The 15,844-nt window shown below is 42.0% G+C and overlaps 1 protein-coding gene across 3 annotated transcripts in view; it reads left to right on the forward strand.

The window, feature by feature from the left end:
* The first annotated feature begins 4,058 nt into the window (after positions 1-4,058).
* LOC134350787 (nuclear receptor-binding protein-like) overlaps positions 4,059-15,844 on the forward strand; it is a 101,508-nt gene continuing 89,722 nt past the window's right edge. For 2 of the 3 annotated variants that reach the window (XM_063056474.1, XM_063056475.1), the window contains exon 1: positions 4,059-4,526. In XM_063056474.1, coding sequence (XP_062912544.1) covers positions 4,356-4,526 — 171 coding nt within the window. In that variant the 5' untranslated portion in view covers positions 4,059-4,355. The remainder of the gene's footprint in view (positions 4,527-15,844) is intronic. The other variant, XM_063056476.1, reaches the window with a different exon arrangement.

The raw sequence follows: 15,844 nt of genomic DNA on the forward strand, positions 1-15,844 counted from the left end.
TAAAGATGAAGCCACACTCAGGTTGGAGGAACAACACCTTATATTCCGTCTGGGTAGCCTCCAACCTGATGGCATGAACATCAACTTCTCTAACTTCCGCTAATGCCCCACCTCCCCCTCGTACCCCATCTGTTACTTATTTTTATACACACATTCTTTCTCTCACTCTCCTTTTTCTCCCTCTGTCCCTCTGAATATACCCGTTGCCCATCCTCTGGGTCCCCGCCCCCCTCCTCGTCTTTCTTCCCGGACCTCCTGTCCCATGATCCTCTCATATCCCTTTTGCCTATCACCTGTCCAGCTCTTGGCTCCATCCCTCCCCCTCCTGTCTTCTCCTATCATTTTAGATCTCCCCCTCCCCCTCTCAAATCTATTACTAGCTCTTCCTTCAGTTAGTCCTGACGAAGGGTCTCGGCCTGAAACGTCGACTGCACCTCTTCCTAGAGATGCTGCCTGGCCTGCTGCATTCACCAGCAACTTTTATGTGTGTTGCCTCTATTCTACCAGTTAGGAAACCGAGAAGGGACACTTGGAGGATCATGCAAGATTCGAGAGGTGTCAGCGACTGGTGGTAGCACTGATCCTATTGTTCCAAAATCCTGCTATGGTCTTGACAGTGATTCCGAGAGACTTCAGATTTTACACCGTGTTGGATTCATGTGCAGCCTTCTTTTCTAACTTCATCCATCCTGACTCACAGTACGTATTTGCCTTTACTTATTCAGGGCGACGATATTCTTGGACAAGGCTGCCAGAGGGATACAGTACCATCTTCTCCCTGTGTCACCACAGAGACAATGCTATCTTTGCTTTGGTGGTCTGAAATGATTGGGAAATGGAACAGATGTGACCGAGAGCCCTTTCAACTATGGTGCTGAAAGTACACTTAAGGGGGAAAAAAAGGGAAAGTGTGGATTGTGAGAACGGATGTGACATAGTTGGAGAAAATGGGAAAACAGATTGGATTGGGGATCCAAATGGGAGGTGATGCAGTGTAATTGGCTACCAGAGTGTAGAAATTGATCGCCAGACTAACTTTGGGGGGGAGGGGAGGGAGGGAGAGAGGGAGGTGAGGGGGGAGAGAGAGGGAGAAAGATAGGAGAGAGAGAGGGGGGAGGGAGAGGGAGAGAGGAGAGAGAGAGGGGGAGAGAAGGGGAGAGAGAGGGGGAGAGAGAGAGGGAGGGGAGAGAGAGGGGAGAGAAAGGGGCGAGAAAGAGAGGGAGGGGAGAGAGAGGGAGGGGAGAGAGAGAGAGGGGAGAGAGGGGGCGAGAGAGAGGGAGGGGAGAGAGTGGGGGAGAGAAAGGGGAAGAGAGGGGGTGAGAGAGGGAGGGGAGAGAGAGGGGGGAAAGAAAGGGGGAAGAGGGGGTGAGAGAGGGAGGGGAGAGAGGGGGAAAGAAAGGGGGAAGAGAGGGGGTGAGAGAGGGAGGGGAGAGAGAAGGGGTGCGAGAGAGGGGGGAGAGAGAGAGGGGAGAGAGGGAGGAAAGAGAGGGAGAGAGGGGGGCAGGAGAGAGAGAGAGACTAACTAGAATGAGGATCATTGACAGGAGAGATTCTGCAGATACTGGAAATCTTGAGCACACACATAATTTTGCATTAACTCAAAATTTGGACTGGAAGGGAAGGGGAGGGAAAGCTAGAATATGAAGGTGGAGGTAAATAGGTGGGCGGGGGAGGAGATGATGTGAGAATCTGGGAAGTGATCGATGGAAGAGGTAAAGGGCTAAAGAAGAAACTCTTGAGTCCAATAGGACAGCGGACCATAGAATAAAGGGAAGGAGATGATGAGTGTTGGGGCCGAGAAGAGAAGGGGTAATTTGGTAACTAGAATGGGGAATGGACCCCTATTTTAGAAATCTTGACTGTTTCTGCCTCTCCAGAGATGCTGTCTGACATGTGAGTTCCTCTAGCATTTTGTCTGTTGCTCCAGAATAAAGATTATTATCACAATCTAATGTGACGTTAAATCTGTGTCCTGCAGCTGCAGTACAGTCCAAGAACATAAATTATGGAATAAATAAATGATGCAAAATTAAAGTAATAATCCCTCCACTATTATCACTTCCCCTTCCCTTGCCGTTTGCAAGTTGGAACATGTTTGATATTTAACAGGAAATGCTGTAAATATTCAGAGCAATTGCCACAAACTGCAGGGTATTTTCTTTCTCTTTCCCCATGTTTTGTTTCTAATTTTCCCTTGTTCAGGTGAAAAATCATGCAGATGAAACATTAACATTCTCCTCTCTCTCTCTCTCTCTCTCTCTCACTCTCTCTTCCCCCATAGATGCTCTCTTCTTGCCAGCATACTGGCTGCAGGCAGCCCCACCCAGTCCCGCCCAGTCTGCAGTATGTGATTGGGGGGGGGGGGCTCAGCAGGCCACCTCCAGGGTGTGAATGGTGATTAGTGCGTGGTCAAGCAGGGCCTGATCAGACATCCCACCCTGCAAAAACTCATTTCAGGGAGGTAGCACCACCACCCCCGACCCCCGCAACCCCATATCAACCCCCCTGGTCGACCTCCAAGAATGTAATGAAGAAAGCATAAGGTGTATCCTTATTATATTGTCTTATACAGAAAATGTGACATTAAAATATGTACTCATTATATTATATTATCATGGAGTAATTTCTTTACTCTGTTACAACTTTAAGCAAGTCTACGGGGAGCTTGGCCTCATCATGTAGGACATCAATAGAGTAGCTCCTTCGCAGCTGGCCAGCTAGTTTAAATAACATTAGCTATGCTAATAAATGAATGACACCTGTTAAACTCATCTCAACATGTCTTTTACAGTCTTAACCCACCATGGGCAATAGAAAAGTCACTGTTGCAAACAGTGCAGCGAGCAACACTGTCATTATTTTTGACCCCCATTAGGCAGGGGTACACTTTAGTGTAGTCTGGCGTGAAGTACATTTTATATTTTTTTTTGGAACACTCTGCCATGGTGCTGCAGGACACTAAACTGAACTGATGGACAATGAAAAAGAGAGAGAGATTGACTGTAAAGCCCACCCACAGAGAAAACCGATGGGTCTACTTAGCACAAAGAGAGACCAATCAGGATTTTTTTCTCTCTCTCTCTCCCTCTCCTTCTCCTTCTCTCTCTCCCTCCCTCTCGCTCGCTCGCTCTCAGAAAAATCGATTTCAGGGATATTGTATATAATTTGTGGGCGTCAGGGAACCTTTATGAGTATGTGGGAGACTCCTGGAAGTTTTGGGAGAGGTGGGATGCCTGCCTGATAACAACTTATGTGCCGCACCTCTCACACACACAGCTATTTTGCCGCCTTATTTGCATTATCTAGCACATTTCCCACTCACCTGGCTTCACCTATCACATTCTAGATATCCTCCTTCCCCTCCCACCACCTTTATTCTGGCGCTTTCTTTCCAGTCATGATGAAGGGTCTTGGCCCTAAACGTTGACTGCTTATTCCTTTCCATAGATGCTGCCTGACCTGCTGACTTCTTCCAACATTTTGTGTGTATTGCTTTGAATTTCCAGCATCTGCATAATTTCTTGTGTTTACATATATTCATTTCTTTTTCATTTATATATTTTAGAAATATTTAATTAAAACAGTAAACTTATCACGACCCATTAAGAAACTCCTGTGGCCCCCAATTTCTTGTTTTTTACTTGGGGCCCTTAACAAATCTGGCATAACTTCCGGGGTGGGGCAGATGGTCCAGGTTACTGGTCCAGAGCTGAGTAAAAAAAAACGAAGCGATGGTGATTGGGGAATGTGTCTATCAATCATTCTGGAGTTTTAAATGCCTTTTAAATGACGTCATGCGGAATAGCCTCGCGTCAATTTGGCTACTGCGGGCAGAGAAACGGACGTTTAGTTGTCCCTCCACCTATTGGCGTCATTGGCCCGCACTGCCCTTGCGCGTGACATAACCGTTGGGGAGGGAAGAGCGCGCTGTCTGTGACGTCATGTCCACCGGCCCAACCGTTTAACCCCACCCCTTTACCGTTCACTCTGATTCTGACGCTAACGGATACTGATTGGTCCGGTCAAATGTCAGTCAAGGTGACGTCAGACGCCCGAGGGAAGTGGGTCTAGCCGTTTGAACGTCTGAACGAATGGAGTCCATGTTACGGTCGCCATTAGCTCGCTGAGGAGAACGGCTCCCCGCGTCTGAAGAAGACTGGGAGCGCCGTCAACCATCCCGTCGGTGGGGTTTGCTAATACGCCAGGGTAGCTGGTAGATAGCAGTCAGCGAGTTTTTTTTTGTTTCAAGTCGATCACCACACCCCCGGTGCCGGTGTCCGAGAGAAGCAAGGCCGCCGCCGCCGGGCTCCATTCGGACGGGTGTCGGGGCGGCGAGCTCGGCAGACGCTGAGGTGATGTCGGAAGGGGAAAAGGCGGCGGCTGCGGCGGCTGCGGCTGCGGACAAGGCAGCCGAGGCCATGAACACCACGGCCGAAGTGGACGACGAGGAGGAGGAGGAGAGTGAAGACGAGAGTGAGATTCTGGAGGAGAGCCCGTGCGGCCGCTGGCAGAAACGACGAGAGGAGGTGAGGCTCGTAAAGGAAGTAGAAACCCACACACGCTATCGCGCAATGCGAGCTCCCCTTTAAACTACTTCTCCTTTCCCCAGGGAGCCTTCTATAATCCATTCAAGTTTGTCACGTTAACGAGTGTACAACTCCTCCACAGAGGCTGCTCGACTCGTTGTATATTGTGTTGCTGTAGGTCCCAGCAGAGTTTTGTCTGCAATATGTTAGTGATGTGTAAGACCACCATCCGCATGTCATTGCTAAATGAACGAGTTGCTATCAAAGTAAATTTTATCAAAGTACATATATGTCACCATATACAACCCTGAGATTCATTTTCTCATGGGCTTACTCAGCAAATCTATAGAATAATAATTATAGCAGGATCAATGAAAGATCAACCAGAGTGTTGAACCCTTTTGTTCAAGAGCTTGATGGGTTTTTTTGTGGGGGGAGTAACTGTTGAACCCAGAGCATGACCTGGGTGGTGGGGATCTGTGATGTTGGATGCTACTGTCTTACAACAGCATTTCATATAAATGTGTTCTGTTAAATGTCCCTGGAACTACTTGATCAGATCACTGTTGCTCGCTATCAGAATGGAGTTGTTGCTTCTGCTTTCTTCTTCGCTCCGCCCCCCCCTTTTCAAAAATAAGGAACCTCAAGTATTACTTTTATTTTTGAGATTATGTTCTGGTGTCATCCCTATCTCAATACTACTGTTTTTTTTGAAGCCATGTGTTCTCATTAGAGAAAAATACCATCCAGAAAGTTTGGAATATTATAGCTAAATTTGTTTGAGTTTGTGATCCATTTGTGACTTGGTTTTGTTGACAGGAAACACCTCTGGATATAGGGGACAGGTGCAGAACACTTGTGTTGTTCCACTGACTGCTTACAAATTCAAGTTGGCAAACATGGAACAGTGTGAATTTTGTTAACAGTAACAGTGTTAATTAGTCCGAAGAAAAAAGCAGTCTTTACTTTTTACAAAAGAAATTGTTAAATCTTTCATTAGTTTTAAGGTTTCAGGAATTTCTGCAGAAGGAACTCTCCAAATCCTGCTTATTTTATTGGCTGAGATTCACGATCGTTTTGTACATGACCAGATGACAACACTGTCACAACCAACTTGTTGCTAAGTTAAAAATTAAAAGCAGAAAATGCTGGGAAAACACAGCTATTCAGCTGCATCTGTAGAGGAATTAGAAAATTGGGCTTAGTGCTGTTTCAGATTTCTGTATCTGAGGCTTTGTGCTTTCTCATGCTGAATTATGTGTTTGTAATCATACCCAAACCTAGTTTCTGAACCATAATTTCTTTATTACAAAGACTGCCTCCATCTAGATTTGTAACAGTCATGGTCTCTTTATCACTTGCCTGTTGTCAAAAGTCTTGTGGTATCTGGAGAATTGGCTGTTTTCGCTGTTCTATTCCTCACTGTGCCTGCTGAGCACAGTGAGGAATACAACATTCATTTCTAAATCATAGGTTTAGTGCTCTGCGAATTTGCATTCAGGACCATTTATTCCTAACCAAGCCATGGTTTTGAAAATAGATGGCCTAAAAGCTTTGAAAAACAGCTTGAATAACTGTTGCAAAGCGATAAATGTTTAGACGGTACAGAAACAGGCCCTTCAGTCCATCTAGTCCGTGACAATTTGGGTAATGTTCTGGGCAATATTAAGCAAGGTATAAAATAAGAGAATTAACCACTTATTGCTGATTATGCATTAGTAAATGAAGACCAAATTATGAGGTAGGATTATCAAGTGGTAAGGGTCTTTAACTAGAAGCAGTTAAAAGATGTGTGTCATAGAAAGTGAAGGATTTACAAGCTTTGACAGGTTAAGAGTGAGAAGGGAGATGTTTGAAGGGAGCTTGAAGCAGGCTCTAAATGAATTTGTATGTTGGAGAGAATTTTATAAGTTGCTGACATCAATTCTTGCAATCAGAAAACTCCTTTGGGCAGCTCAGTATATAGGAATCAAAGGTTACAGTGGCAGATGACCAAAGAGCTGATAAGGGCATGGAGGTTTGGCAGAGGCTCCTCCGGAAAAAGCACAGGGGAGTTTTTTTCTTGAAGTACGCAGTATTTGATGGAGTATATATAATGTTAACAGCTGAATTCATGTTTGTAAAATGTTAAAGTTGATACAGAGGCTGAGAAGTTACTCAGAATATTTTTCCTGCTCGTATTGTGATAAATATGCTGATGTGCAAGCAAAGGCATAGTCCAGGAGTATGAGGTAAAATTTGAATGTCTCTTTCTTGACTACCTCATGTTTCATCAAATGTGAAGAATAAGGAAAGTGATCTATGAAGCTTTTATGGTATGTGGCAGATGGAGATGATCTTGTTTGTGGTTGAGTGACATGCACTCTGAAGTCACTTTGAAGTTGGTGCCACGCTCTCAAAATGCTGAAGGAACTCAGCAGGCCAGGCAACATCTATGAAAAGAGTAGTTGACATTTTGGGCTGAGACCCTTCAGCAGGACAGGAGTAAAAAAGACTAACAGGTTTAAAAGGGAGTGGAGGGAGTAAGTTAATGCCTTTGACTTTGCAGTCCTGAGATGGGTTTAGAACAAATGATGCCATTTGTGATTTTGCATAAATACAGGTGTTCCCTGCTTTACGAAAGTTCGCTTTACGCCACTGCACTTTTACAAAAGACCTACATTAGTACCTGTTTTCACTAACCGAAAGAAATCCGAAGAGGATTTTTGCTTTTATGAAAAAAGGCGCCCGCTTTAAACTTGTGTTTACCCCAAGAAAGACTACCACGACCATGAAGCCTTGCACGGGCAGGTGTGTGCGCATGCGTGTATGTGCTGATTATTTTTTCTCTATAAATCGGTTTTGGCTAAATCTTCCCGATTCTGGTAAGTGAAACTGCACTACGTACATTATTTCTACTTTATATAGGCTGTGTATTTATCATATCATTCCTGTTATGTTAGTGTTATTTTAGGTTTTATGTGCTATTTGGTATGATTTGGTAGGTTACTTTCTGGGGCTGGGAATGCTCAAAAATTTTTCCCATATAAATTAATGGTAATTGCTTCTTTGCTTTACGCCATTTCGGCTTATGAAAGGTTTCATAGGAACGCTCTACTTTTGGATAGCGGGAGAAACCTGTAAAATGATGAGATACTTGATGAGATCCAATTTATTTAGTGGTTTTTGATGAATAAATTGGCTAGGTTAACTCCCAGCTTTTTTAAAATGGTGCAGTGTGCCATGTTTATGTGGATGACGGCTTGATTTCACATCTTATCTAAAAGACAGTATTCAGCTCAGTTTTCTGGGGTGGGACTTGACCTGCAACATTTGACTTGCCCCAATTGTGAAGTATCCCTGTAAGTTGGTGGACGGAACCAGCACAGGAATTTCACGGAGTTGTGGGAAAGGTGGTAACAATTTAATAACATTAGAAGGTTGTAAAGTTGACAGGGTTCAAATTGAAAAAGGATCTCGTGCTTTCCAGGTGTATATGATGAGTAAACACTTCTAGGGCTTCAAGCCAGATACAAATGATGCCTGGGCATGCCTAGTCCGGTGGTCTTTGTTTACAATTGAATTTCAGTTCTTCCATAGGTCTCACCCTAAATAAGAACTGAAATTCAATTGTAAACTAGGTGGGAGAGTGGATACCTGATTGGATGATGACTAATCAATCAGGAAAATTGGAACGCAAACACGAAGAAATCTGCAGATGCTGGAAGTTCAAGCAACACACATCAAAGTTGCTGGTGAACGCAGCAGGCCAGGCAGCATTTCTAGGAAGAGGTACGGTCGATGTTTTGGGTGGAAGGATCTCGGCCCGAAACGTTGACAGTACCTTTTCTTAGAGATGCTGCCTGGCCTGCTGCGTTCACCAGCAACTTAGAGGAAAATTGGAATACAGGGGTATAAATGTCATCGGACTGGACATGCCCAGGCATCATCCCTGAAGAAGTAGGCAGAGTTGTTCATCGAAAGGTTGGTAATAATCGATATCTGTACCTGGCTTGAAGCCCGAGAAGAGTTTAAGGTTTAATTTTTTTTTTGAGTGAGTGAAAACGATATTGTTGAGAGGATGAGTGACAGGAAAGGAGATGATTTGCGATGGAATTCTAGCAATAGAACCAGGAGTTAACAATGTGGTGAGAAATTGATGAGTAAGTTTGCCAACTTGGGATACAACAATGTTTTTCCACTTCCTTCAAGTCCTTTGTTTTACATTTAATGCTTGCTGTAAAATGAATGCACAAACAGCATGATTAGAATTAGCAAGGGAGCAGTTGCAATTCTGTTTTCCTTGCCACTCTTTTCTCTGAGTAAAGATTTATTTGTTGTGCACAGCAATGTTTTCCAGCTATTTCTACCAAGTTGTAGAAGTCTGACAAGAACTGATCCATCAAAGGATGAGGGCACATTCAAACTGGGATCTGGCTGTGGTTGCAAAATGTGCCCACCTTCGTTGATTCTTGCATGGAAACCAGAGAACTTAGACCAGACATGAGAAACATCTTGGACTTAAACCTCCAAGCAAGATGTTTCTCCTTCTTTTTCCTTTGCGATAGGAAAGGTTTGAGAGCTTAAAGTTTGTGAGCAACGTAACTGGCAATAGTACTCGAATACCAGTAATATTGGGTAATTATCTTGCGATCTAATCTGCAGCTGCCAGTTCTTCTGGCAACTCATTCCTCACTCTCACCCCTCTGAGTGAAGAAGCTCCCCCTTTGTGTTCCCCATAAACATTTCACCTTAGTTTCACCTAACCTCAGTGGAATTAGCCTGCTTACATTATTTCTTTCTGTTCCCTAATTTTGTATACCTCTATCAAATCTCTTCTCATTCTCCTATGTTCCAGGGAATAAAATTCTAACCAAATCAACCTTGCCCTATAATTCGGGTCTTCAAGTCCTGACAACTCACTTGTGAATTTTCTCTTTCAACCTTATTTACATCTTTCCTGAAGGTAGATGATCAAAACTGCACAGAGAGCTCCAAATTAAGCCGCACCAATGTTTTGTACAACTTCACCATGACATCCTATGTACTCGATTCTTTGATTTATGAAGGCTTATGTGCCAAAAGCTTTCTTTACTACCCTATTTACCTTTGATTCCACTTTCAAGAAATTATGGATCTGTTCTACTGCAGTGCCCACCATTCACTGTGTAAGTCCTATCCTGGTTTGTTCTCCCAAAGTGCAAGGGCACACGTCTGTATTAAATTCCATTTTTTAACCCTTTTTTTCAGCTGGTCCAGATCCTGCTGCAAGCTTTGATGCCTTCCTTGCTGTCCACTACACCCCAAATCTTGGTGTCATCTGCAAATTTTCTGATCCTGTTCACCACATTATCACCCAGATCATTGATATCTGTCAAACAACTGATCCCTGTGGCACATCACTAGTCACAGGCCTTCAATAAGAGAGACAGCCATCTATATCCTCTCTCTAGTTTCTCCTACAAAGCCAATTTACTACTTCCGCTTGGACGAAACTTCTTGACCAGCCTCCCATTCAGATCTTTGTTAAAGTAGAAGGTGAATTAATGTTTTTTCATATCCAGGGTATATTTTCCTTTTAAGGAAGAGAATATTGTACTGGCTTGTTTGCATTTTAAATCTTTTTTTATATACAGGCTTACCAGATGTGATTGTTGCTCAAATCACCCATTCTGAATGTGGTTTTGGACTGATTATATCAAAAGTCTGCATCAAAACTTTGCACCTGGAGGTGTGATTGGCAGGGAATTTCTTGTCAGTTTACAAGGTTTACGGATTTTCTAAACATGACGTTGAACAGACTTTTTGGCCAATGATATCTGTGCTGCCAAATTAAAATAATCCTTTCTACCTACACAATTTATATCAATACATCCCTACATATTCCAAAAACATTTGCTCTGCATGTTCCCTTTAAACTTTCTCCCTCTCACTGCAAATCTATAGCGTCTCATATTTGGCATCTCTTTTTTTTGCTCAGCATAATGAAACTTTTAATTTACAGATACATTTACATTTCTTCCCCTCACAGATATCAGCTGTCAGAACACTTCCATCAAAATATAGACATCACCCCAACATCCTATACAAAAGCCCTTATTAGTATAGCAGACAGGTTTACATTTACATACTGCAGAAAAGGTTGCCATGTTTTATGAAAACGATTTGTTTTTGAGTGTACCATACATGCCAAAAGTCCAAAGGAGTGTATTCCATGATTAATTTACGCCAACCAAAAAGTCCAGGGGCCTTATCGGATATCCAACAAAGTAAAATGTTCTTCCTCGCACAAAAAGTCAGGATGTTAAAAAGTTTTTTCTGATGTGCATTAATAATACGACTGCTAGGTAAGCCTAAGAGAAAAGGCATTGGGTCCAGTTCAATCTCCATCTTCAGAATCTTTTCCATTTCACCCAAAATGTCACTCCAGTATGCCTGAAGTTTGGGACAAGTCCAAAAACGTGGGTGAAAGTTCCAGTATTTTACATTTAGAACACATTGGAGAAACCCCCGTCTTAAATTTCGAGAGACGATCTGGAGTCAGATGGGCTCTATGCGGAATTTTGAGTTGCAATGCTTTAGTTCTATTACAAACTGAAATTTTCTTTACATTATCACAGATGTCTTCCCATGTTTCAGCTGTAATTTCTGCTCCCAGCTCTTCCTCCCAGACCCTTCCCAGCTGCTCAGCCTCTCTACAAGAACATTCCCTCAGGATGCTGTAAAAAGTACTGATGGAGACTTCACCCTTAGAACAAAACACCCTCTTTTCTATGTCAGAACTATAGAAACCAGTTAACAATGATGTATTTTTCTGTATATAATCTCTTATCTGAAAGAAATGAAAAAGATCCTTGTTGGGTAAGTTAAATTTCTGTGCTATTTGACTAAAAGACATCATCGTTCCTTCATCAAACAAATCTCCTAGATGGAAAATACCCTTAGAAATCCAAAGTTTAAATCCGGAATCCATTATGCCAAGCTGAAAATCTGGACTGCTGGTTATTGGAGTGAAGAGTGATATTTTCGCTGCGTTGCCCTCAATTTGCCGCACCGCCCTCCAAGCCCTGACTGTATTAATTGTTATTGGATTGCGACAATATTCCTTAACTAGTTTCATCTTATTGAGGAAAAGCAAATTAATAAGAGGGCATTTTGCTTGTGAAGCTTCAGTGTCTACCTAAATAGAGGAGAGGTCCCTGCAAACCAATGCCTGGAAAATCCAGACCCCCTAGACTACTGGGAAGCTGTAACTTAGACATTTTAATATAGGGTCTTTTTTTGTTCCAGATGAAAGAAACTAACCAGCCATTTTTTAAAAAAAAGTATCTGTTGGGTAAAAATGACTGGAATCATTCGTATTGGGTAGAGCAGATGAGGAAGAATGTTCATTTTGAGCAAAGATATTTGGCCAAACCAAGAAATGGGAAGAGTGCACCATCGTTCAAGATCCTGTTTGATTTTGTCAGATAACTGTGTAAAGTTAGCTTTGAACAATTGATTAAACGTAGGTGTGATAAATATGCCTAGGTAAACAAAACCTGTCTGTGACCATTTAAAGGGGAAAACACCCTGAGTGTCAGGTACCTGCTGCAGATTCCCCAGAGGCATAGCCTCTGATTTAGTAAAATTAATTTTATAACCTGAAAAGGTGCTAAATGAATTGATGCATTGTATAAGGTGTGCACTGATACAGCAGGGTTTGATAAGAAAATTAAAACATCATCCGCATACAGTGTAATTTTAAGTGACTAGTCCTATGCCTGGAGCAAATAATTTGGGGTCTCGCCGAATAGTCTCAGCCAATGGCTCGATCACTCATGTGAAAAGTAGTGGTGATAAAGAGCAGCCCTGCCAGCTGTCCCTCAAAATACTAGAATTATCTGACTAATATAGTGAGAATTGCAGCCAAAGGGTCATTATAAAGAGCCTTCACCCACTTAATAAAATTATTGCCCACACCAAATCGTTCTAAAGTGGAAAAAAAGGTATGGCCATTCGACATGATCAAAGGCCTTTTCTGCATCCAAGGAAACCACCAAGCTGTCCACTGCCTGTTGCTGACATGCCTGAATCACATTAAGTAATCTTCTGATTTTGTTAGATGATCTACGGCCTTTTACAAAACCCGTTTGATCCTCTTTTATGATAAAGGGTAACACAGTTTCTAATTGCAACGTTAAGGTTTTAGATAAGATTTTAAAGTCAACATTTAACAATGAAATAGGCCTGTAAGGGCTCTTTCCTTTTTTAGGAATTAGGGAGATATTAGCTTCTGTCAATGATGGTGGGAGGAGACCACAATTAAATGTACGATTGAACATATTTAGCATAGGCTCTGATAATAACCCTGTGAACTCTTTATAGGATTCTCTAGTGGGTCCATCAGGACCAGGGACCTTCCCACTTTGGAGCTGTCTCACAGCTTCCTGTATCTCATGTATAGATAATTGAGCATTGAGGAGAGACTCTTGTTCAGAAGAAATGCCTAGGAAATCTAAATTCCTGAAAAAGAACTCCATCCTAGATTGTCCATCATTTCATTGCTCAGATTGATACAATTTAGAATAAAAATTCTTAAACACAATATTAATCATTTTAGAATTACTAGTGAGGGCTCCTGTCCCATCCCTAATTGAAGCAATAGTCTGAGAGGCATTTTTCTTTCTAGCTAAATAAGCCAAATACCTACCTGGTTTTTCACCATGTTCAAACAATCGTTATTTAGCAAATGTCAATTTTCTTTTGGCTGATTGTGTAAATAAAGAGTTTAGTGTACAGCGTAGGGCTGTGATATTCTGTAACTTGGCTGCAGAAGGCTTATTAATATAATCCTTTTCAGCTGCCGCAAGCCTTGCTTCCACTAGGCACTACTGTTCCGCAGCTTGTCGCTTCTTACTAGCAGAGTAGAAGATAACTAATCCCTTTGCATAGGCCTTAGTGGTTTCCCAGAGCATCAATGGACTACTAGCTGATTTGGAATTAATAGATAGGAGAGTTTTGAATTCAGAAGTAATCTATAAATTTATTATCTTTTAGAATAAAAGGATTCAGCCTCCACTGTCTAGATCGTGCTGAATTATCTTTGGGCTTAATATTTAAGTATACTACTACATGGTCAGAAATAGCGATATTTCCAATTGTGTAGGAGTATTTGGCATTTCTGCTTTGGGAAATGTTCTGGGTATTGATGCTATCTCAGCCTCTCAATTCCTATCAGGTCTTCCCTCCACCTTTTATACTCAAGAAAACCATTGAAGTTTGTACAACCTCTCATATCTGATACCTTCAAATCTGGACAGCATCTTCTGCACCTTCTCCAAAGCCTCCAAATTTTCCTACAATGGGGTGACGGAACTTCATGCAATACTGCAAAGCGCAGTGTAGCAGCAACTCAAACAACCCAGTGTTGCTGCTGCTGCCAACCAGACCGGTCATTATCTTGTATGACGTACCCTCTGATCAATCCAATTTCCAAACAGTTGAAGAAATACGGTCCTTTATTAGCACCATGTAAAACATGATCTTGAAGTGATGAAATTTATGAAACTAAAATTAGTGATATTAAGTGAACTTAAGCAGACTTAAGTGAAGTTAAGTGGTCAACAAAAGATATGATACCCATTGATCCCCAGTTTTAAACAGCGGAGAACAAAGCACAAATACATAACTAAACCCTTCGCTTTTACTACACCCCAACCACATGTCTAGTGACCATCATAAATGCGCAACACAGAATATAATGCAGGTAGAAAACAGATGCATAACTCCTACATGTGATTTAACCAAACTTGTACAACTGCATCATGACTTCCTGACTCTTGTACTCTTTGCCCCTGTCATGCCCCTAAGCAATCAATGTAAGCAAGGAGGGACATTCCAAGACAGCAAGTTTGTTGAATGCTTACAAGCTGGCTTTTTGGAGCAGTTTGTCATTGAGCCTAGTAGGGGATTAGTTGTGCTGGACTGTGTTATGTAATAAACCAGAGGTGATTGGGGAGCTTAAGGTAAAAGAATCCATAGGAGGCAGTGATCACAATATGATTGATTTCAACTTTAAATTTGATAGGGAGAGAATAAAGTCTTATGTAGCAGTATTTCAGTGGAGTAAAGGAAATTACAGTGGTATGAGAGAGGAGTAAGCCAAAATAAATTAGAAGGAGATGCTGGCAGGGTGACAGCAGAGCAGTAATGGCGTGAGTTTCTGGGAAAAATGAGGAAGGTGCAGGATAGATGTATTCTAAAAATGAATAAATACTCAAATGGCAAGTACAACTGTGGCTGATGAGATGTCAAATCTAATGTAAAAGCAAAAAAAGAGGGCATTCAACAAAGCAAACATTAATGGGAAAACAGGATTGGAAAGCTTTTAAAACTCTACAGAGATCAACTAAAAGAATCATTATGAGGGAAAAGATGAAATATGAAAGTATGCTAACAAACAATATCAAAATGGACAGTAAAAGGTTTTTCAAATATGTAAAAAAAAAAGGGATTAAAGTGGATATAGGATCGCTAGAAATGAGGCCAGAGAAATAATACTGGGGACCAATGGCAGATGAACTAAATGAGCATTTTGCATCAGGCTTCAATGTGGAAGACACCAGCAGTATGCCAGCTGTTGAAGGGAGTGAGGGAAGAGAAGTGAGCGCAGTTATTATTACAAGAGAGAAGGTACTCAAAGATCTGAAAGACCTTAGGGTACTTTAGTCACCTGGACCAGATGAACTGCACCTTCGGGTCTGAAAGAGGTTGCGGTAGAGATTGTGGAGGCATTGGTAATGAAATTTCAAAAATCATTGGACTCTGGCATGGTGCCAGAGGACTGGGAAATTTCAAATGTCACTCTACTCTTAAAGGAGGAAGGCAGCAGAAATGAAGTTATAGACCAGTTAGCCTGATTTGAGTGGTTGGGAAGATGTTGGAGTCAATTGTTAAGGGTGAGGTTATGGAGTACTTGGTGACACATGACAAGATAGGACAAAGTCAGCATGGTTTCCTTGAGGGAAAATCTTGCCTAATGAACCTGTTGGAATTCTTTGAGGTGATTACTTTGAAGATAGATAATTTTGAGGTAGATGTATATTTAGAATTTCAGAAGGCCTTTGACAAGGTGCCACACATGAGGCTGCTTGGCAGGTTAAGAGCCCATGGTATTAAAGGAAAGTTACTAACATGGTTAGCGTATTGGCTAGTTGGTAGGAAGCAGCGACTGGGAAAAAAAGGATTCTTTATCCTGGTTAACTGCCAGTGACTAGTGGTGATCTGCAGGTATTGGTGTTCGGACCGTTTCTTTTTATGCTGTATATCAATGATTTAGATGATTGAATAGATGGTTT

Source organism: Mobula hypostoma, chromosome 8 (genome assembly GCF_963921235.1).
Source record: "Mobula hypostoma chromosome 8, sMobHyp1.1, whole genome shotgun sequence".
NCBI classification, from domain to species: domain Eukaryota; kingdom Metazoa; phylum Chordata; class Chondrichthyes; order Myliobatiformes; family Myliobatidae; genus Mobula; species Mobula hypostoma.